The sequence below is a fragment of the Chelon labrosus genome (genome assembly GCF_963514085.1).
Source record: "Chelon labrosus genome assembly, chromosome: 18".
Lineage (NCBI taxonomy): Eukaryota > Metazoa > Chordata > Actinopteri > Mugiliformes > Mugilidae > Chelon > Chelon labrosus.
Genome location: NC_140351.1, coordinates 20,307,440 through 20,329,846, shown reverse-complemented (window position 1 = coordinate 20,329,846; position 22,407 = coordinate 20,307,440). Strand labels below are relative to the sequence as shown.

Below are 22,407 nucleotides of genomic sequence, written 5' to 3'. Positions count from 1 at the left end.
CCTCTCTGCGGACCATGCTGCTCTCCTGCTGATCCAGGAGGATGTTGAGCAAGGTGCCCCACAGACCCCCGCTGATGTTCTGACAGCTGGCACACAGAGCCTGGCACCCGCTGGGCATCGAGGAAAGAGCCGCACCTAAACCCAAACTGGCAAATCTCACCTGACACGAGGGAGACAAACAATGTTGGAAAAGAGAGAGAAATTAAATGACAAAGACAAAGGAGATTTTTCTCCAAGATGTGCAGTATTAGCATATGCAGGCTTTATGTCAAAGGAGCCTCTCAGACTGACTTGTGTAAGAAGCTATTTTTGGAAACAGACAGAGAATTTGGTATGAGTAACTGTCATGTTCTTTTTTTTTTTTTTGTCTGTGCGTTTTTGTGCAGCTGTTGTGGGTTTAATTTAGTCCCAAAGGCCAAACATATAAAACTTCATCTTATGAAGGAAAGAGTTTTTGAAGTGAAGCTGCAGAAGGAACAGAAAACTCCCAAATATCCAGGACTGTATTGTCTCATGCTGTGTCTATACCATGAAGTCTGAGTACTAATTCACAAATTCAAGGAAATTAGAAGCTTGTGGTTTTCTGTACCTCTTGATCTCGATCCACCCACAGCGGGATGAGCCAGGCCAAACACAGTTGCGAGGCACTTGCCTCCTCAGCTGCTGCCTCATTCCCCAAGGACCACTGGGAAATCAAATCCTGGTGCAGGAAAAACATGTTTGTGGTTTAATTGCAAAATGTTTAATACTGTGAAATACTGTGCTGACTTTCTATCAAAACAGTGGACTCTGAATATTGGAACATATTGACTTCTATATTGTTTCTGCGTACATTCTGTAGATTTCGTGCCCCCAAATCTGCAAAAGCATGATTACACTTGCCTTGTCCTTGTTTTCAGACATCATCTCATGGGACAGGTGGAGCAAGCAGATGACAGCATTCTTTGTCACACCTTTCCCCATGAAAGACAACGAGTGTCCTCCCCACTCAACATAAAATGATGAGATCACCTGTGTAAAGGACATAGGATGTATTGGAAATGTTGCATTACAGAATACTGCAGTTACTGTACTCAGCTGTATCAGGATGTATTCAATTAGGATTTTTCTGCTTGTTATTTGGTAAGTAGATGTTATCCCATGTCGATCTAGATTTCTGTGCTTTTGTCGACTGAACAGCAAAGACAGTTGACTGAACAAAGAGTGTTTGTTTCTGAGTTAATGCTAACTGCATGCTTGTCATGTAGCACACTGCATCCAAATGGAAGTTAAATACAGCAGAGACTAATTATCTAGCTTTGTTGTGCCATCACAATATGAGACTGCACAGAGGAGCAGATGAAGAGAGAGGAGCCCAAGGCCTGCTGAGCTTCAGAGCACTACATTGCCAAGAGTATCAGGTGAGAGGTGGGTCATACGGTTTAAAAGGCTCAGGTGAAAGAGTCAGGTATCAGATGGTTACCAATAGATGCAAGTAGCCACCAGAAACCCTGACTGAAAGGGAAATTAACCTTCAATTTTTATTATTATTTTTATTATATTCAGGTCAATGAAAGCTGCCCAATACAACGGACAAAATGAACCGATATGTGTTGTGTAAACACAACAGCCTATTCCACAGGGTTCTTCAGTTTGGACACCTCTGTGCAGAGGACTGCTGTGCAAGCTGGTCTACACTGTGTTACGCTATTGTTTTATGGACTGTTGAACATCCGAACAGATGGAAAAGGCAAGGTTGATTAATCTCATCAGCATCTTCACAGTGTGGCATATCCAATCAATGAGATTGTTACCCATTGCCATTCATGTCCTGCAACCATATTTTGGTTCATTTTAATTAATTCCTCAGAAACTACTCAGTTTTTTCTTTTATCCGTTTCTGTAGGCATTCTCATATCTGAGGAGAGGGTAGGAGGCTTGTATGTGTCCGTGTAAAACATGAACATATGCACACATACTGTGCAGACACAGAATGCACACACATGCCAGATACAAACATAGGCTGACGCACAAACACACCTCTAATAACCCACTGAGATACTTGGAGCAGAGGGAGCTGGGCTCCAGGTCAGGGCAGTGGGAGCTCCAGCCAGGCTGGGCAGTCAGAAAGACCATGCCCTGCAGTGTCCTCTCAAGGCTGGGAAGGCCATAGAAACGCGGGGCATCAGACACCCGCAGGCTCTGAAGCAAGCGGACTGCCAGCTGGCTCTTGAAGGGACCCGCTAATGCCAAACATAGCCTGGACAGACAGGAAAGGAGAGAGCAGAGAGAGCAGGAAGGGCCGAGAAACAAGCAAATCAGACAGACAGAAGGCAACAAGAAAAAAAAAAAAAAGAGAGAAGGAAAAACAAGAAGATTAAGAACTGATATTAATCAATTTTCTAACCCTCAGGCAGGCTGTGAAGCAATACGAGAGTGTACATTGTCCCACATGTCCCATACATTAACAAGTAATAATCACAGTAGTTCTTTCATTTATTTTTCATGCCACAAAAATTATTCATTAGATGTGTAGAAAGAATTTTATCACACTGCTTGTAGAAGAGGTCCTGGAGGACAAATCTTAACTCTGTGGCCCTGAGTTATAGTCAAGTATTTATTTTAGAGAAGCAGATAAGACAAAATTCTTAACCGTTAAGTCTTAAGAACATTTAAGATAAAATAAAAACATGCTACCTGTCAGTGGTGTGTGTTAGACGGAGTAGTAAGGTGTTAAAGAAGCTGATGAGCTCTTTCTGCAGTCTCTGGCTCACATGGTTCTTCAGTTCCTCTGGCTCAGCTGGGCTGTGAGTTGAGGTCTGGGTCTCCACACCGAGAAGCAAACTAAGGAGAGACACCGTCTCCTGGAAGATTGATGGATAAATGGTTACCAGTGATTTCCTGAATATGTCACTACTTTAGATTTATTGTTTCCAATGCTTCCTTTCTTTTTACACAAGTTACGTACTTGATCATCAGTTCAAATACACCCTTTTGTTCAAATTGTTTATTAACGTTAATGATAGGATTATACGGTTAAAGATGGAGTAGAAGCTCAGTAATTTATCTGCAAAACCTTTCTAAATTTAAACAAGCTGACCCCAGGAGTTAAGATGCAGAGAAGGGAGAGAAGTGTGTGTGAGCAAGCACCACCATCTCTCCCTGAGAAACTCTGCCCAAAGACAAGCAGCAGAATTTATTACCGAGCAGTGCGCATACAGTGGGTAGTAAATGCAACTGTATGAAGCGACAGATGTTCCAGAAACAGCTCAGTAATTACAGAGATTTTGGAGCAGAGCAGCGCTGTTCACCCCTACCAGGCTTTCAGTCTGAGTCTACTTTAGCTGCCAGGGGAAGACTTATTGTTTACACACACATTAATGAGAAAGCCAAGGTGAGACTGATTAAATCCTAAAAGCAGTCCTCCCTGCTAAAACAGTATGGTGATTCTTCTCCTCGGGCAAAGAAATATGAATCCAACTTTGTTTTAAGAGCTCAGGAAATAATCTCTGCCACAAGTCTGAGGTGGAAAGCAGTGATACTATTTTTCTGCTGTCATGACAGAGTAATATTTTCAGCTTGTCTGACAGCTTATGTGATTTATTCACGCTTTGATTCTAGGTATATAAGTCTCTGTGTTGGAGAGGAGAGCGCCTAACCAGATTACTAGTTAATGGAGATGCATATACACATTCCACTGCTGCGAACACACATAAATGACAAGGCACAGCTGTGCACATTTATGAGAGAACTATAGTAATTACTGATAACAAGGCCACTAGCGTGCTGCTTAACCAGTATGTAACACAAAAGTATCAAAGACTACTGCTCTGACGCGCTGGGGATTTACTTGCATGCATGTCTAGAAAGTGTAAGTGATGTGTACCTGGTTGAGAAGCAGCTCCAGTATCCAGCGTAGGTCCTTGTCCTCTGGGTCAGACACAGACTCTGTGTACGTCTGTTTGAAGTAGGCATTCAAAAATGCAACAATGCCCACCAGCAACCTTTCATCCTCAACAGAGGCTGGACGCACCTGGAGAAACCTGCAGGGAGGAAGAGACAGAGGCAGTGTCAACATAACGAGGAGAATACGTCTGAGAAGAACAACATATTCTAAGAATCAACATGCGACTAAATAGGGAAGATGAGAGGAGTTTTTTTTTTTAATAATAATTATTCTTTGATTCAAAAAACTAAGAAAATCTTTATCCGAAAACGATCATCAAAGTCTGGGAATTCTAAAAAAAAAAAACTGGGACCTTATCCCAATCGCTAAGCATGTATGTGAGCATCCCAACAGAAAACATCCTCTGGTTCTCAGACCACCAAAAAACAGTGGAATCACTTTTTGGACTACTACAGTGAGTTTTGTGTGACTGACTGCGAGTCATTCATCCATTATTTTTCATATCACCATACTCTATAGACCAGATGCTAGATGCTAGCATGGCAGTGCGGCTTGCCAGTGCATTTGCAAGCTGTAAGCAGTTTATTTCCTCACATACGAACCTATAAAACTAAACACTGATTTACATTACACTCCAAGTCATTCCAAGCAACCATTAGCCGATTAATAATACATATTCAATTACAATTACAATGAGCACAAGTCATCATACTCAACACTATCTTTGAACATTTCCAGTGAATAAAGCAAAGAACAGTTTCCTCTACACTGCATCAAGTTGTTTGATTAATAGTATCATTAGGGGAGGCACAGTGGTGCAGCACTGGGTTCTCTGCAAACTCTGCACCTTTGTGCAGAGCATGTTCTCCCTCTGACTGCCCCGGCTTCCTCCTACATTCCAAAGACGGTGTCGGTTAGGTTTTTTTCTTTTTTTGGCGATTCAGACTCGGCTGTAGGTGCGCTCTCTGTCTCTCTCTACGTTAGCCCTGTCATAAACTGGCAGCCTGTCCAGGGTGTACCCGACCTCTCGCCCAGTGCCAGCTGGGATAGGCTCCAGACACTGTAGAGGATAAGCCATAATAGGTGATGGCTTGATAGTATCGTTAAATCAAAGTCAAAGTTAAAGGTGAAAGTTAAAGTTTGAAATGGATTCGTAGATTTTATGTTTAATATATATATTAATAGTGCTTGGGAAAAAAGGTTGAAAGACTAAAGGTACAAGTTGTGTTATGGTATTTAGTATTCATTCATTCATTCATTCATTCATTCATCTTCTGTAACCGCTTAGTCCTGTTAAGGATCGCTGGGTCTGCTGGAGCCAATCCCAGCTGTCATCGGGCGAGAGGCGGGGTACATCCTGGACAGGTCTCCAGTCTATCGCAGGGCTAACACAGAGAGACAGACAACAATTCACACTCACACTCACACCTACGGCCAATTTAGAATCACCAATTAACCAAACCAGCATGTCTTTGGATGGTGGGAGGAAGCCGGAGTACCCGGAGAGAACCCACGCGGACACAGGGAGAACATGCAAACTCCACACAGAAAGGCCCAGTCGGCCCATGGATTCGAACCCGGGACCCTTAAACAATACAATACAATTAGAGACCCCCTAACGAAACAACTACTATTTGAACCTGAAGAAATAGAAAGGGTTTTTAAATATTACTATGAAAACTTATATACCCAACCCACAGCAAAAGGAGAGTGTGAAATGAAGCAACAAAATAGAAAACTAATTTCCAGTATCACTAAAAAGGAATTAGATGCCACAATTAGTAGATTAAAATCAAACAAAAGACCAGGTAGTGACGGATTGCCCAGCAAGTGGTATAAAACATTTGGGGAGGAATTAACCCCGCTACTCCTGAATTCTTTCAGTCTGACTCTGACTCTTTAAAACTGCCCCCCTCATGGAAAGAGGCTATAATTTCAGTTATACCAAAGGAAGAAAAAAAAAATAAGAAATCTGTGAATCCTACAGACCCATTTCAAATCTAAATGTGGACTTTTAGATCTTTACTTCAATAATATCCAACAGATTTGAAAATTTTATGTCTGACTTGATAGATGAAGATCAGTCAGGTTTTATAACAGGCAGGCAGACTCAGGATAACATTAGATGTATCCTTCACATAATAGATCAAATCCAAAGGCAGGGCCTGAGAGCAGTACCAGTGAGCCTTGATGCAGAAAAGGCTTTTGATTGTGTCAACTGGAGATTTCTGTATTGGATTTTGTGGAAACTAGGGATTCAAGGGCAGTTAATACAATGTATCCAAGGCCTCTACCAAGAACTTAGAGCGAGGATAAAAATGAATGGACATCTAACTAATAGATTTATCTTATAGCGAGGAACTCATCAAGGATGTTGTCTTAGCCCTACCTTGTTTGCTGTATTTATTGAACCGCTGGCACAAATGATCAAGCAAAGTAACAACCTAAAAGAAATCCATATAGAAAAGCAGGAGCATCTCATAGGACTCTTTGCAGATGATGTTATTGTGGCTCTCCAAGACCCAGACAGGACCTTTCCTAATCTGTTGTCGATATTAGAAGACTATGGTAAATACTCAGGCTATAAATTAAACGTAGCAAAAACACAAATGCTTACACAATTATTTCCTAGGCCAAGAAATTAGAGAAAAATATGACGTCAAATGGAATTCCAAGGTAATTAAATGTCTGGGGGTGGTACTGGCAAAAGATCTCACCAAAACATTTGAAATAAATTATAATAACATTAATAATAATAATATTCAAACGGATATCGGGCAGTGGTCAGCCTTTAACATGGACTTTGAGACACAAATTCAGGTAATAAAAATGAATGTGTTACACAGACTGTTATACCTTTTCCAATCCATCCCACAGATGATTCCAGAAACACAATTCAGACACTGGACAAACTTAAATCTATATTCGTCTGGGCCGGAAAGAGGCCAAGGTCAGGTATAGGACACTTCAACTACAAAAAGAAGAGGGAGGGTTGTTCTTGCCTAATCTGAAATAATACTTTTACGCAGCTCAAGTAAAGTTCCTGGTTCCTACATGTTGCCCTTTATATCAGGCAAGACAGAAAGACATAGAGGCCAAGATGGAAACTTTCCAGATTCATGCAACATTAGGGGACATAGGAAATAAATTGACCCAACAAAGCAAAAATGAAATTATTACACAAACACTGACTATCTGGAGCAAGATGGTAAAAGAATACGATATCCCAGAGTTGAACCAGGAATCAGTGATGCTGCATTCAGACAATGGTGAGACAGGGGCATTAGAAAATAAAGACTTCTTCTGATACCAGCAAATAACCCGTGGTAAAAGAATCATCCCAACTGAAGCCTATAAAAAGAAGAATAGAAAAATAATTTCTAAAATCCGTGTCAGTGCTGGATGTATGACTCTGGGAATGATTCTGGGATACGCAATTCCTAACAATGTGACGGTCCTTTATTTTTGTGTCTTAAACGAGAATGTGATTATTAAAAAAGACTGGTATCTATGTAAAATACTGTTGATCGCTTGTAAAAACTAGCTATAACAAAGTGCTGGTATAGAACTGAATCTCCAAGCCTTAACCAATGGATGGGCAGAGCGAAGGAAATGTCTTCCCTTAAACTGAAAATACTAAATAAAAAGAAACACACTGTAAACTGCCATGGGGGAAAAAAAAATACGGCAAGTGCTGTTGTTCACTGAGATGTAGCAGAAGTAAAAGTAATGGCCATATGCTGAGTTCAACTCAATTTGCGTAATTCATAAACCTAAGAAGACACATTTACTGCAGTACACGTCTCATTCCTAAATATGTTTGCAGTATACCTGGTCACTGCTGCCTGCCAACTGAGGGAGTCAAGGGTGTTTCTGTAGCTGTGGGTGGGAACGTGAGGGAGAACCAGTCTGTCAATCAACAAGTAGAGTCTGAGCCTGGAGAGGGCAGAGGCCACAGAACTGTGTCCCGCCGCAGTGACGATGGTCTGGATGCAGTCCTGCAGCGCAGTGGGGAGGTGAACTGCCTGCAGCGACAGAACCTGGGCTTCTGACAGCTTTAAGTCAGGATGAAATCTGTGGGGGGGGGGACAGAATGTAAGTGCCTAAAAAAACTGTATTCGAAACCACATTACATGATTATTGATGCGCTGTCAACAAGTGTGTTGCATAAGCAGCTCCCTCAGGAGCACACTAATGACTGCATTTACAAACATATTTGATCACCAGCCCAGAGGGATGAGACATTTATGAGTCATCAGAAGAGAGAAGTTTTCTGAGAATTTCTTGCAATTCAATCAACTCAATCGAGCAGAGACAGCAACAGTCATACCAGCCACAATCAATGGCAATGTTAAAGGGAAAAAAAATGAATTATGTCATGACAATAGGTAATGAAAGAGACAGCTGTGTAGTGAGAAAACAATATTTGCATAAATGCTAAGTACAAAGAAGATACCCTTCAATTTTCATTGACTAATCCATCTTAAACAAGTACTCTTCTCCCAATCAAAGCACTGTACGAAATTTAGTTTCAGATGGATTGATCCATCCCATGGTGTGCTTCAAACGTCTTTGGTGTAATCAAGCTGGTTAAAACTGTGAGAGACATTCTCATTTGTTTGAATTAGGGCACATTAGAAGTAAATGAAGACAGATGAAACACAAGATGCCAAGACTCTGAATCTAATCCTTCACTACAACTTCCCACTATAGAGAACGTTGTAAAAAGAGTGATATGTAGCTGGCTTTGTGAAAGCGAAAAAAATCTGCCACAGAATAATCATTCTGGACAGTTTCATCTGACATGAAATCAAACCAATATATTGCACAGTAAACTACACATAATGCCAACTACTAAAGTGTTGAAACTTTAATAGATCAATAGTTTGCTTCAGCAAATTGTCAGCAATGCTAACATCATAAGTTCATAACAGTAAAGCCTGGTTTATATCCCTGCAAGGGATCTATACAGAGTCAATACTGTAACATCATTCTGCAGTTACACTGGTAAAGTGCTACTCAGATGCTTGTTACCCATGTTGACTTTCTACATGTGCTTCAAACAATGGAATGAGCTGGAGTTGAAATTAATAAATGCTGCACAGAAGAGACAAGATGTCCAAGTAGATGTTGTGTAGAAGAAAGAAGGAGGGAAAATTTCTGTGCTTGTCTGGCCACTGAGAGACGTGAAGAAGGAAATGCATTCTGAGCTGGTCACATGTTTGCAGTTTCCGTCAGGCGCAGGTCAGGCTACAGCGTACAGTACGGACATACGCCACAGATGTGACGAGCAACCCTGAGTCACACTAAAGAAACTCACTCGACAGCATCACTGGCAGCGCCACGCAGCGTCTCAAGGAGGTTATCGATCCCAGAATGCCATGCAGTGTTCCAGGCCACCTGCAGAGCTTGGCGGGCAGGGTTAAATGTCTGCAGGTCGGAACAAGGAGCCAAGACGCAGCAGTACGGGCTGACGGCGTGATGAGTCGCTGCTTGCAATGGAAGATTGAACCTTAAAGAGACATTAGATCAAAAATCTAGGGGAAAGGAAAAACGTGTAACAAAATAACTGGTCTTAATAACTTTATGGATGGCCTTACCTGCGTATTACTGTCAGTGGTAGGGAGAAGGGTGTGGCGGTGACGGTGTTGGATTTGTCCGACCTGATGACAAAAAAAAACAAGCGGAATGTTGATTGGATGAACGTTGATAATACAGTCATGGAGAGAAGGGAAAGATAAACTCACCATATCTCAATGCTGGCGATCTCATCAAACAACAGTAAACTCATCAGGACAGCAATCTCACTTCCATTGCATTTGTTCTCCTTTAGTATCAAGGATGCTGTAATAAGGACACAACAGAGACAATTTACATAATATCCTCAACTTTACTGGAAAGTGAAATTCCATTAGAGTGACAAACACTTAAAAGCTCATTTCAAACCTTACATTTGTAACGTAATGTCTAAATCACATAAATAACAAATATATACAAATACACAATAGCATTTAAAGCCTCCTAATTTAAAACGTGTCACTGCAAATCTAGCTACAAATTATGCAACAAATAGTGGAGTTGTTGTATATATTGCAACCAAAGATAAAGCTCTTCGCAGCGCACTGGTGCTGAGCTGAGCTCCACGGCAACAAGTTGCATCACACTAACATGCCATTTATTACAGTATGACAACATGGTTAAAAGCAGCATTTGCAGCAGTGGCTGACTTGAGAATGCGGCCCCCGGGCTGCACAACACAACGTGTATAGCTGTTACTTAATGAGTTGTCTTGTGAACGTACCCCTGAGCAGAGTGAGGAGCAGGAGGTTGCGCTGCGCCAGGCTGTGCCTCAGAGATGGATCAGCATACACCAGCTTTCTCAGGATACATACACAGGGCTCCAGCAGACAATCCAAGCTCTGGGGGGAACAACAACATAGTGACTCTGTGTTTAATTGCAGGGAGAACACAAACACACACATTCTCTTTCTGTCTCCTCTTGCTTGGTGACTCATACAGATACACAGATGTCTTTACTGTCAACTCTCAAACCCAAATGTTTTGACTGTGCAGGTTGACGGCAGCGTATAGTTGGGACAAACACGACCTGCAGACATTGCTTTTACAGACACATTTGTAGCCGAGTAAAGTAGCCCTGTTCCTTCACCTCCATGCATCTAAACAAGTTGGGACATTTACCCCTGGCAGTGAGTCTGATTCAAGGCCTGGGAATGATCAGCAGACTGCAATAACTAGAGGGCAAACATCACTGCTGACCAGGGCCTGTCTGACACTATTAACGCAGGCCACTTCATCCTTCTATCATCCACGCCTCAGTGGCTTTCCTCCACAACCACTGGCAACACATGTACTCACATAACCACATGTAAACAAGGGCATTTACACAAACGGGAGCACTCGCAGTTCAATCTACGAAGTTACAGGGTTTGTTTTGTTCACAGCGAATCCTTCAGCACACATCTAAAGCTGATCGTTTTTACCTCGTTGCCATTCACGCTCTCCGTAATGAAAGAAATGACTTTATCCGTTATTCCAAGATTCTTCAGAACTGGGTGCATTGATGTGTCTGAAGCGAAGAGAGGGAACAAGTGAATATACAATGGTAAACATTTGCATAATTGTTGACTATTTTCTTTGTTTGTCGAAAACATATGGTAGTGGGAAGGCACAAGCTCTGCTGCACTTGCTGCAAATTGTAGTTTTCTCCAGTGGAAAACTTAACACACAAACTTTTAAAAGTATTTTTTTTAATTAACTCTGGCTGGGATCAATTAAGGTTCTCAAATGAAATTAAGACACATGTGAACTAAATTCCTCATGTAGATTTCTAGTGGTACTATCCCACTCTTAGATTAGCTTGTTATATCTCATCTATAGCGTGAAAGTATTAGTCCACTCTCAGAAACATATTATGACACCACAACAGATGAGTTCACATTACTGCTCTTGACCATCATTAGCTTTTACAGACAACTCACCTTGAAGCACGACAGACAGCTGTTCAGCAGCTGATCTTCTCAGGGAAATGTCAACAGTGTCTGAGTGCAAGATGCAAAACAGCTTCTCCACCGACTCCACCTAGCCAAAACACACTGTTAATATTTATGTCTGTGGACAAGTATATCGGTTTTCTTCTTTCTGATGTATGTGAGTTGATTTATACCTTTAGGACGGACCTGCTGCTGGTGTCAAGTGAAATGTCTAAAGGGTTTCTGAGGCAGTAGAGGTTGGGGAGTGAGGAAATCATAGGTTGATCCAGAGCCGGTCTGGCTGTGTTTGCCCCCTCACTGCTGGTCAGATGGGGCAGGATTTGTTGCACTGCTGCTATTCTTACACTGTTAATAATGAGTCATGAGAGAAATTAAGCCAAAAATTGTAACTGATAATTACACAAGTTAAAACATTTATCCAGGTTTAAAGCACTGCCACATGGGTGAAAATATTTGTATTTTATGTTTCTTTCTGGGCTTTTTAAACATGTAAATAGCAATTGGTTGTCAAAAAAAATAGCTGGCACTGCAGATAAATCTATTAGCTGCTGCTGAAATCTTCCAGGCCTTCTCTGGTGTTAATTTCCATCTCTATCAATATTCATGGACTGGGACTGGGTGGGAAGCTGCTTTTCACAGGCCTCAAAGAGCATTCAGATGTCTCGATGAGCACATCACCTGACAGCAACATACAATGGAAATATGTCCACCACAAGTGTTATGGAGGTAAATATTCAGGATCGCAGGATTTTGTCTCGTTAACAAAAAAAATTAAATTAAAATTAAATTAAAAAAAACGCCAAACTCATCAAAGTACTTCACGCAAGGAACAAAATGCACACATGTCTAATATGCAAGCACATCTGGGCAGACAAATAATAGCCAAAACAAACCCAGAGGAGCACAATCACAAACACGGACAATACAAAGACCCAGAGCTCAGACTCACGTGGGCTGTTTGGTGAAAAGAAGTCGCAGGGCTGCTTTTAGCTTGGCTGTACTTGGGAACACGTTGTCTCTTGCCACGTCTGACATGTCACTTATCAGCAGGACACAGTTTCCCAGTGACTCTTCAGTGCTGGCGTAACCCTGCCACACACACACAGACACACACACAATTCCCAGACTGTGTTGGCAGACAATGGAGCGAACAACAGGGAATTCCAGCTAAGCAGAGCAACGGTAAATAAAATATGCATCGCTTTGATTACGGGTGGTTTCATTTCGTCTCTTGTTGACATGGTGGGCTCATCTCTGAATGGCCTCCTTGAATTAAATCATACTTGACAGCCTAGTCAAAATCTCATGTATATTCATGAAGAGTTTCCTGGCTTTCTGTTGCCGGAATCTGAACAATTAATAAAAGTTTGTTTTTTCCACCCAGAAAGGAAACCATATTACACAGAATATGAAAATGGGAGAATAACTAAATTTTTTTCCACTGGCAGCTCAATATGCAGTTGTTGTGGACCTAATATTACACTTTTGTTCGTGAATGTTTTGATTGTAGCAAACATTCACCACTTCCTCCACTCCATAAATATAATGTAATAAGTTCCGAACATGATGGCGCTTTATGAGCTCTGCAGTGTAATTACTAAGCAGCCTTTACAGAGAGTACAACACCTGTAATATGGGCATGACCGGGTAAAGTGCCTCGTTGAATCTGTCCCAGGTTGACGCTGTCATCATCAATCGTCCCTTGAGCAGAAATAGCAGGACATCCTTGGCAGGAGCGTTCACCTATAGATCACAGGTAAATTGCTGAATTCACAAAGGCAGTGCTGACAAAACATCTACAAGCAAGTACTCTGACAGATTTTTAAACATCTAAATTATAAGACAGTTTAGCCTGATTTAGAGTAATGTAGAATAAAAAAAAACACAAAGAAATGCCTGTGATTTTAAGTCTCATGAGTACCTGTGTGTGACTGTAGTTATTCCTTGTAACACTGAACTGACAAGTAAAAGAAATGGCCAGAAAGACTTCCTAACAAGCCTTATTTCCACTTCTTGTTATAGTTCGACTCTGTTCTATATCCATTACAGACAGTACCTGGTATTTATTTTGGTTTGCTGATACTAAAAGGTGACTTGACAACACTGCAGCCCACTAACTGGCTGGACAGAACCAAGAGGGTTGCTATGGCAAACCAACCAAGTAGAGAAAAGTACTAAGAAAACCTAAAAGGGTATACATACAGGAAGGGACTAGAAGCAATGTGGTGACAAACGACAATGGAGTTTGAATAATATTCAGTGAGTTGTAGCGATGTTAGGTTAAAAAAAACCTTTGGCAACACAAAACGGGTGGGTTGGAATAATTTTAACTTTGAGGACATTCACTAATGAAAGTGACCAATAGTTGACATATAACGCAAACACAGAGCTGCTCAAACGTTTACAGTTCTAGTTCACTATCAAGAAAGAGGGCTTGGAGTATCAGGTAAACCCAGATGGAGTGCTGCTCCTACAAGGAGAGCTAGTTCTTGACATTGAATAATGTACAAAAACACTGTATAAGCCCAAATGTTTTGTTTGTATCTGCCTAAACACTTGGGCTGGGAAATATACAAGAGAACCAGAACCTGGAACGTCCACTAGCCACCAACTGGGAGGCGATGGGTCATGATATATTGTATACATATTGTATAGTACATAAAGTCAAGCGGCATTGGAACTGAGGTCTATTACATCTATTTATACTGTATAAGTGCAAGACGTACACCAAGTGCATCTACCTTTTCTGAAGAGTCTTGGAGACCAAAAGTAATTATTTCATAGAGCACTCGGTGGTGGAGAAGGAAGTTGACTCCAGCGCACGCTGCTGGATCCTGTCGTGACACATTCTGGATGCCAAGGCAGTCCTAGGGGTATATGTAATCACACCAGAGAACACCATAAATTATTGCTATCGTCTCACTTGTACTTTCAATCCACTTTAAATGTAGCTCTGCACTCTAGACAGTGATTGGTAAAATGAAAAGAATGACTGATCTCAAATGTCAAGTGGGGATTTCACAGCACACCGTCAAAGAGCTCTGACTCATCCATCTTGATCCTACTTATTTACATATGGATGCCCCACCAAACAGACCCACATTACGGCTGCATGTGACTGGTATTTATATGACCCTTTACACTCAGTTAAACAATGACTGTCCGTATAAGATATCTTGCTATGACCTTGACCAGGTTTAAAGTGCATTTATATGTTTCCGTCTTGACAGGCAGTGAAGGATGGGACAGCAGCTTGAGGAAGAGTTTTTGGCTTTCAGTCTGGAGGAGGGGACTGGGCTGATCAAACTTCCACCTGATCAGGAACAAATAATTATTCATATTTAAATGCAGCAGAATGTGCGAATGCTTTTATACTGCAATAAACTGATCAGAGTTTTATCTCACAGGTAAGAGCAAATGTGGACACATTCTTTAACGACAGGCAAGTGCTGATGAAACGGAAGTCCGTCTATGGCTTGGTCTGCCAGCTCCAGTAGCTCCAACCAGTTCTTTTCACCCTTGAGAGAGGAAGACATCAGTGAATGAAAAATACGGTTTGAATGCATATCTTTCTAAGATGACTGCTGTCTCTATTTTAGCTGTGACCTGCAGCTTATACCTCAGCTTGGGCATCTTTGAGAAAATTACAAGTGGATTCCATCCAGAGGGCAGCACGGGTCACCCTCCTGTAGAGCTCATGGCTGTCTGGGTTCACCTGCTCCAAATACGCCACTGCTGTCTCTTGCATGCTGGGCAATAAGCTTCCCAATGATGTGTCCAAGCATAAGTGGAAAATAGCTGTTGCTGTGTTTTCTGGGAGGTTGTCACTAGCCTGTGTGAGAATTATAGGAACATTAACTTTCAAATGGGAAAAATAATAATAAATTTATGCTATTTGGCCACACAGGCACACACACACACACCTTCTCTGGAGGGAGGATGGTTTGTAGGAGTTTAATGGTGAATATGGCAGTGCCAGCGTAGGCCATTCTGTGGTGAGCCTGGGAACTGTGGGGAATATCTGCTGAACAGCTCTGATGATAGCTCAGGATATCTCCCAGTAGTTCCATGCAGGCTTGCAGCTTCTCCTTCTAAAACACACGCAGACAGAAATATAAACAAAGGCACACATGCCAGACACACACACCAGCACAAGCACAAGTTCTCACACTGCGTGCATGTTCACACACTCTGACACAGCTGCTGGCTGGGCGCCAAGAGAAAAATTGTTCGTTCCAGGGGTTAGGAATGGAACGTAATCAGATTTCAGGGTTATTTTGGGACGAGATACAGATCCACCCCATCTCACTGTGAATAAATTGGAACAATCTATTCTGAGCCACTTTGTTCTGGGTGTAGGAACTGAACAATAGGAGACGAACACCAGCAGGGGGCAGTGCATGCCTTGTGCATTGCTGGAGCTGGCGTGAACAGTTCGGCCCATTCCCATAGGAAAAACCTAGAGGTCTGGCACACAAAAGCTGCTCTCCACATAAAGATGACAAAATAGTTCTCAGGCTGCAAGGATATGGGCATGTATTAAACAGCAGAGGGCCACAGGGGCCTGGGCTTGACAAGTGTGTAAATCCCCCTGCAGAGGAACATACTCTTTAAACAGCCAGGGTGGATAACAAATGATTCTGCGTGGTAAAAAAAGCACACCTGTTTAACACAATCTATTGTGTGGACTTAATACACATAATAAATGAAGACATATACTAACCCAGCAATTCAGTGCTTGGAAAAACCCAGGGGTAGAAACGAAGGGTGTTTGCATGTATGTGCAAGAAGCTCTTTGTAACCAACAGAAAGCCTTTGTAACCTTATATAATTCATTTCACTCAATCACATGCTCGCAGTTCTCCTTGACAGGTGAGCACCGCATGCCTGCGTATTTGTGGCAAATTGTCTTGTGGCCAACCCAGTTCCCCTTTTCAGTGAAGTGTATCCATTCATCTACATAAGAGGCTGTCATGAGTTGTGTTGACTTGCCAGCTCCATCCCCACCAGGCTGCGCTCGTCCCAGACCAGCTCACAAACGCTGTCCCCAAGCAGGAGGACGGCGTCGCACAGCAGCTCCAGAACACGATGGAACACATGCAGACCTTCTGAGAAGCGGGAGAGCGAGAGAGAAACAGAACAAGAGTGGGAGAGATTTTTTTTTAACAAGATCAAAAAAAACAACAACTGACAGATTCTAGTAAATAAAAGGAAACAGGTGAGGAGGCATTTACAATATCCTTTCACAAAAGAAAAAAAGGAACAGAAACAGACTGAAATAACTGATTTAGTATTTAAAAACACCGACTGACTCCTACCTGTTTTAAGCAGGGGTATGGCATGCTCCATGGTGGCAACAGTAAACTGAGCCACAGTCAGCTGCCGTAACTGCATCTCCAGGACATCTTCTACGCCCAGGTCAGGGAGATCCACGGGGGCCACATCTGCAGGTGATTGCAGCGTCTGTGTGGGGGCCTGGTCTGCTGCTCCACCTCTGTGTGAGCTTCCACTGGAAGCATTACAGACAAGATAGGAGCACAACTGTAAATTCAAGATCGGACCATTCAAACACAAGGAGTGACGCATCAGCTGTATAGGGATGCATCATAAAACTGAATATGCCATCACAGGAATCAAAACTGCCTTTTAAACAGTGCAGACCAGCCGCTAGAGGGCTCCTGGTGTTGTTCATATTTAACAAGAAAATCCCTCAGTCTTCCTTTCTTTACACCGTTTTATCCTCTTGTGTGGGTTGCTGGTGTCACTAGCAATTTTATCATTATCAAAGCCACAGAAAGCCCTACTGTGCACAAATTCACAAAAAGCCAAAAGGACTCACTTTTCAGGTCAGATGAACAGAACTGACTACAACGCTGAGTCATATCACAATGTTACTTCTACAAGCAAGGTAGACAGACATAACATAATACCACGTAAGTCTCAGGAGTGTGAGAGATGCCAAACTGAGAGAATCTCTGCTCTCATCGCCAAAATAAATACAACCTCATCCAAGGAAATAATACATAGACACTACACCAGATAGACAAAGAAGAAGATGCCTTTTTTTTTTTTTTTTTAATATAATCTCCTTCTGTCTTTATTTAAAATCTACTGTTATGAAAATTTGCCTACATTCACACACCTGTTAGAAGCTGCATCTCCGTCCTGGCCGTCTCCCCTGGGCCTCTGGCCGGTGCGTCCCACCACGGAAGGTCGGGGAGAGCACTCTGCCCCAGGAGAGGAGGCCTGAGAACGCTGGTTCCCCAGAACCTCGTGGGTGTAAGAGAAGGACGAGTTCTGGGACACTGGATCTACACGGACACAAAACACGAATGAAAAATGACATACTCGCATATTTGTTGCACGCCGCCCTAATTACTTCCTTTGAAAGTAATCAGCCAGTACGATTAGACATACATAGTTAAATTTCTTGTGTCAGAGTGAATTACAAGAAAAACATAGCTAAAGATTTAGATTTAGTGACAGACATGAAATGGTAACAGGGGACCACAAATGAGACACGCATGAAAAAATACTTTCTGCTTTTAAAAGTCTGTAAAACAGTTGATGAATGAGGCCAACAGACGAGGCATGCTACCTTGTTTTGCAGAGTAGAAGCTTGGATCTTGATGAAAGCGCAGTCTCTTCCTTAACCCCACACAAAGCTGCTGCAGGCAGGAAAGAGCCGGCAAGTGGAGGTAGCTGGCCTCACCTTTACCCAAACCCAGTCTCAACAGGGACAGCAGGTTCTGGAGGCAGAAGCGGATATCGGAGGTGTTATTTTGCTTTGAAGCTGCGTTACGGATGAACAACTATTCAATTAGGATTTTATTGCAAGTGGGCAAATACCTAAATTGGCCAATATACAGAGGTAAACTGAGGCAAACAATCTACAAAGACTGCTTTTAAACAGGACTTCATTGCAGACAGTGACAGAAAAGTCGTAATAAAGTCTGCAAAATAAAAAAGGCCCAGAGGAATTGAATTATTGAAACAGCAATTTGTTCCAAGTTCAGATGACCTACCCTCTGTGGTTAATGTCATGTCTTTAAATTCAAGTCTTTTATTCATTCATTCACTCTTTTAACATTGCTTAACAGCTCTTGTAACTCAAAGGAGGAACAAGTAAAGCCACACTACACTGGAAGAAAAGAACTTACCCACAATGATTTCTTTTTGAGTGACACTATGCTAATGCTACCCTGAGACAGATGTAATTTAATACACCAATTTATTAACCAAATAGTAATGTTCTCAGTGGCTCAGCAGGGCAAAATGATGTCTCCTCCAACACCCTTGTCTACGCCAGTAAAATCACAACATCATATCACACATGCACTTTCTTGCTGGCAGATGCATAATAACGTGTAGCTCACTTCTACAGAGATGGATGGCGGGCATGCATATCTGTTGAATATATGAAATGCGTTGGCTGTTGACATTCCTCAAAAGCCAGCAAGACAAGGTTAATGTTTTTACAAAGCCTGTGGATGACTGTGTCCAGTTATAAAGAAACTGTGAAAGGAGGCCTTAGAGGAAAGAGGCAAAACGCACCACCAAGGACTTTCACGCCATGCAAGAGCTACATCATGACTGAACTCTATCCTCACTGCGATCTAGAACCTGCTCAAGCAAAGTAAGCCTCCACGGGCTTCCACAACCTCCTGCAAGATCAGGGACACAGAATTATAAATTGATGTTTTGTCCAAGGCCACTGTTTTGACAGGTTATTATTTTGACAGTGGTTTGAGTGACCATCCTGTAAATCCATTATGAGCTGGCCATGCCAGCAACTCAAAACAGTACACTGAATAAAGAATATTCAAGAAATGAGGAAAAAAAATAAACAAGCCTTCAACAATTTTCTTACCAGTCAGTGACTGCTAGGGCATTGTGACTGCATCAAGCATTTTTAAGTCAAGACATTTCAGATTTTCCATTAAATACAGGGATTTGTCTGGAACATTAGCACCACATTTGATGGCAGTAGCAGAAATGTAGACTGATAAAAAAAATCAGAGAGCCTTTGAATGTAAAAATGAAAGCACTGACTAATACCCTGTTTCAAGATGCTGAAAAACACATATCTGCGATCAGTATTGTCTCAGAGTTACAAAAACATTCAGAAGAAACCTGAAAATTATTACAAATATAGGAGTCGTTCTATTACCTGTTGTAACATAATAATGGAAACCGCTACCACTTCTGAACCCTTTCTGTCTGGTGGAATGGTGTATGCACATTTACAATATTACCACTGCCTGTGCAAGAACACAATAACGTAACGGTACCTTTACAATGCTTGGCCTCTGCAGAAAGATCTCAGCAGGAAAGTCTTGCATAATTACATCGCACAGAAGTTCACACGTCGTCCGCACCAAGTTGGGATTGCTGCTGCCTAGAGAGCTGGTTCAAGAGTATTAAAGAGTTTAATGGTCAGTAATTTAACATCAAACACTCTTGTGAAGTTGATTAAAACCAAAAGGTTTAGTGAAAAATCAGATAATATCAGGTAAATAGGACTGGCTATCAAACCACAACATTTGTTTTAACTAAGAAACTGTTGAGTGCCAAGCGTTGAATCATAATTTTGTTTTACTCCTAATTTAACAAGGCATATAATATTATTTACAGGCATTCTTACTTCTCATTCGATAAAAGTATGTGTCTGTCTGTATTTGTCAAAGTCAGCCACGGAAACACAGAAAACTTCAGACATCTCACAGAATTGTGTACTGCAAAACAAAGATAAAATGTGTAAACCACAAGATATTTATAAGCAACAAAAATATCATCCATATCCTTAAGGCAAACGTTAGGTGGGGCACCTGCTATCTTCTGAGGCACTACGTCTGCACCGCTTGGCGTGCTCTTGTGGAAATAACCCATCTTAGGCAAACTCTCTTCAGGTGAAACAACTGTTGGATCTGCAGCAAAAACACTAGTAAGAAGGCAACACACGGCATTGCATCACGAACATTTTTTTTTTAAGAGACTCTAAACAGAAACAAATATTTGGCTTAACACCTGTTGGAGTTGTCTGATGTAGTCCATGTGAATAGACAACTGCATGACTAGGGAGTAGCTCAGGTAGCTGGAACAGCTGGTCCAGGGTCCCATCAATGACAGCTCGCAGTCTGGGCTCCACATTAGGAGATAGTTGGGTGAGAAAGTCTACCGCGTTGACGTCTCTCAGCATCTGTGCTGCGCTAGGATGCTTTGAGGACAGCATTACAAAAGACAAAAAAGAAAAAGGAAAAGTTTGGTATAATGTCTGCACCACTGTGTTTGTGAGATGAAGGAAACCTAAAATGAAACAAATGTTGATCCTACCATTTGATTAAAGTGGATTCTCAGTGGAATGCTCATTTGGGGGACTGCTCTTCTCTAGCCACTGTGATCTACATCTGATCACCTAATATTGTATGTACTGTCTGCATGCTGTATATTTACCTTTGATAGAGTTAAAAGAAGTTCAAGGACCTCCTCCTTCATTGGCACGTCGGGGAAATTGAACCACTCCAGAAGATACACAAACAGCATCTTTTCTTGGACAATGTCACAGACGGATATCAGGGAATGGTCCAGCTTACACAAGATGCTCTTCAATGCACGAACTCTTATCTCGACCAAAGAGTGACCTAAGATTTGTAAAAGACAAAGTATTAACACTATAACAGACATTACAACAGACTTAGCTAAGTATTGTTTTAGCTAATAAACAGCTAGCTAATGAAGTAGAAGTTAGCTACGTTTATTGTCTTCGGTTCGTAAGCTAAAGTTAGCCACTTTAGTCAGCCTTAATAACGTTACTTGGAATAAAAACAACTATAAATATAAGTGATTTAATTCAACTTAGAGAGAGTTACTGCTGTTAGCTACTGTGTAAGCGGCTAATGAGTCCAAGTAAACTCAACTTCCTTCGTTACATTTGCATAGCTAACAGTTCAGCTCACCTATTTTCCTTATAATGGAAGATAACTCCATGTCCAGCAAATATTTTAGAAACTTTCCTCTGTGTAAAAGCGAAGTAATACAAGCTTAACAATGGACCGAGGCGGCTCCTCAGTCTGCTGAGTGGTTGTCTGCCAGTGTCATGCCAACACAACGTCTGCTCGGGTTTGTTTTCAACAACCGCGCCAGCGTCACACCACTTCCGGTACAGGTCCTAACCAGGGTGCGTTCAAGAAGACCACCTCTGTAGGAAAATTGAGACATCATTGAGTCAACATAGTATTTAAACTATGACATTCAGTAGTCTACGACGTATGCAATGCCATAAACACCTGAATTAAAATGATTATTATGTAAATGTATTTTAAAATAATATAGGATCAAAACGATCAGCTGTTAAAAACTGTGCTATGCAACAATACATTTTAAAACATACCACACATTATCTGTGCCTGAATGCATCTGTTTATGTGGACATAAGACCAAACCAAAAGTCACACAGAAGTCTAAACTGCAGCAAAATGGATTGTCACAATTGATGGTCAGCAACTGGCATTCATCAGTTCCTTTGTAGCAATGCAAGATAAAACCTCCCACATCTACCCCTTGTCCTTAAGGACCCTCTAATACAATATGTTCAGTAAATCACAGCTGCTTAGACTATGTCCCATGAAATCATGTCACTAGCTGATGTTTCTCTCAACAGTGTTAGTCAAATGACCCAGAAGACATACCATTTTGCTGCATACCACTCCAGGCTGATTTTCGGAATGAAAATGAAGCAACTTTTCTTTCCAGTATCATCAGTCTTTCAAGGCATGTTTCAAAATCGCTGAAAGCCTCGGCATTGCTGACATATTGAATAAGGTTCTGACAGCAGCCACATTAAACTCTCATTATTAATCTTTTCAAACATTGATGTTCTCAAAAATCAAAGTCGATGTGCCTTGCCTCTTAACACGACTTCCATGCTCTATGTGTAATTTAATCCAGTTGCACGAGAGGTGCTGCGCTGAGGTGTGACATGGATGTGATGGGCAGACAGGGTGATAATTA

General features: G+C 41.6%; 1 protein-coding gene across 3 annotated transcripts in view; it reads right to left on the bottom strand.

Annotated features, from left to right (window-relative positions):
- rttn (rotatin) overlaps positions 1–21,688 on the bottom strand; it is a 34,203-nt gene extending 12,515 nt beyond the window's left edge. For 2 of the 3 annotated variants that reach the window (XM_084566427.1, XM_084566428.1), the window contains exons 1-30: positions 20,851–21,688; positions 20,425–20,614; positions 20,226–20,324; positions 20,042–20,132; positions 19,689–19,803; positions 17,996–18,146; positions 17,540–17,708; positions 16,716–16,906; positions 16,390–16,505; positions 15,321–15,488; positions 15,017–15,229; positions 14,803–14,915; positions 14,584–14,710; positions 14,139–14,264; positions 13,024–13,140; positions 12,347–12,486; positions 11,571–11,742; positions 11,386–11,485; positions 10,888–10,973; positions 10,188–10,305; positions 9,634–9,730; positions 9,487–9,549; positions 9,207–9,398; positions 7,718–7,960; positions 3,866–4,022; positions 2,677–2,843; positions 2,020–2,239; positions 883–1,011; positions 590–700; positions 2–160 (exon numbers count right to left, since the gene is read on the bottom strand). In XM_084566427.1, coding sequence (XP_084422553.1) covers positions 2–160; positions 590–700; positions 883–1,011; positions 2,020–2,239; positions 2,677–2,843; positions 3,866–4,022; positions 7,718–7,960; positions 9,207–9,398; positions 9,487–9,549; positions 9,634–9,730; positions 10,188–10,305; positions 10,888–10,973; positions 11,386–11,485; positions 11,571–11,742; positions 12,347–12,486; positions 13,024–13,140; positions 14,139–14,264; positions 14,584–14,710; positions 14,803–14,915; positions 15,017–15,229; positions 15,321–15,488; positions 16,390–16,505; positions 16,716–16,906; positions 17,540–17,708; positions 17,996–18,146; positions 19,689–19,803; positions 20,042–20,132; positions 20,226–20,324; positions 20,425–20,614; positions 20,851–21,081 — 4,371 coding nt within the window. In that variant the 5' untranslated portion in view covers positions 21,082–21,688. The remainder of the gene's footprint in view (position 1; positions 161–589; positions 701–882; positions 1,012–2,019; positions 2,240–2,676; positions 2,844–3,865; positions 4,023–7,717; positions 7,961–9,206; positions 9,399–9,486; positions 9,550–9,633; positions 9,731–10,187; positions 10,306–10,887; positions 10,974–11,385; positions 11,486–11,570; positions 11,743–12,346; positions 12,487–13,023; positions 13,141–14,138; positions 14,265–14,583; positions 14,711–14,802; positions 14,916–15,016; positions 15,230–15,320; positions 15,489–16,389; positions 16,506–16,715; positions 16,907–17,539; positions 17,709–17,995; positions 18,147–19,688; positions 19,804–20,041; positions 20,133–20,225; positions 20,325–20,424; positions 20,615–20,850) is intronic. The other variant, XM_084566429.1, reaches the window with a different exon arrangement.
- Between the last annotated feature and the right edge of the window lie 719 nt (positions 21,689–22,407).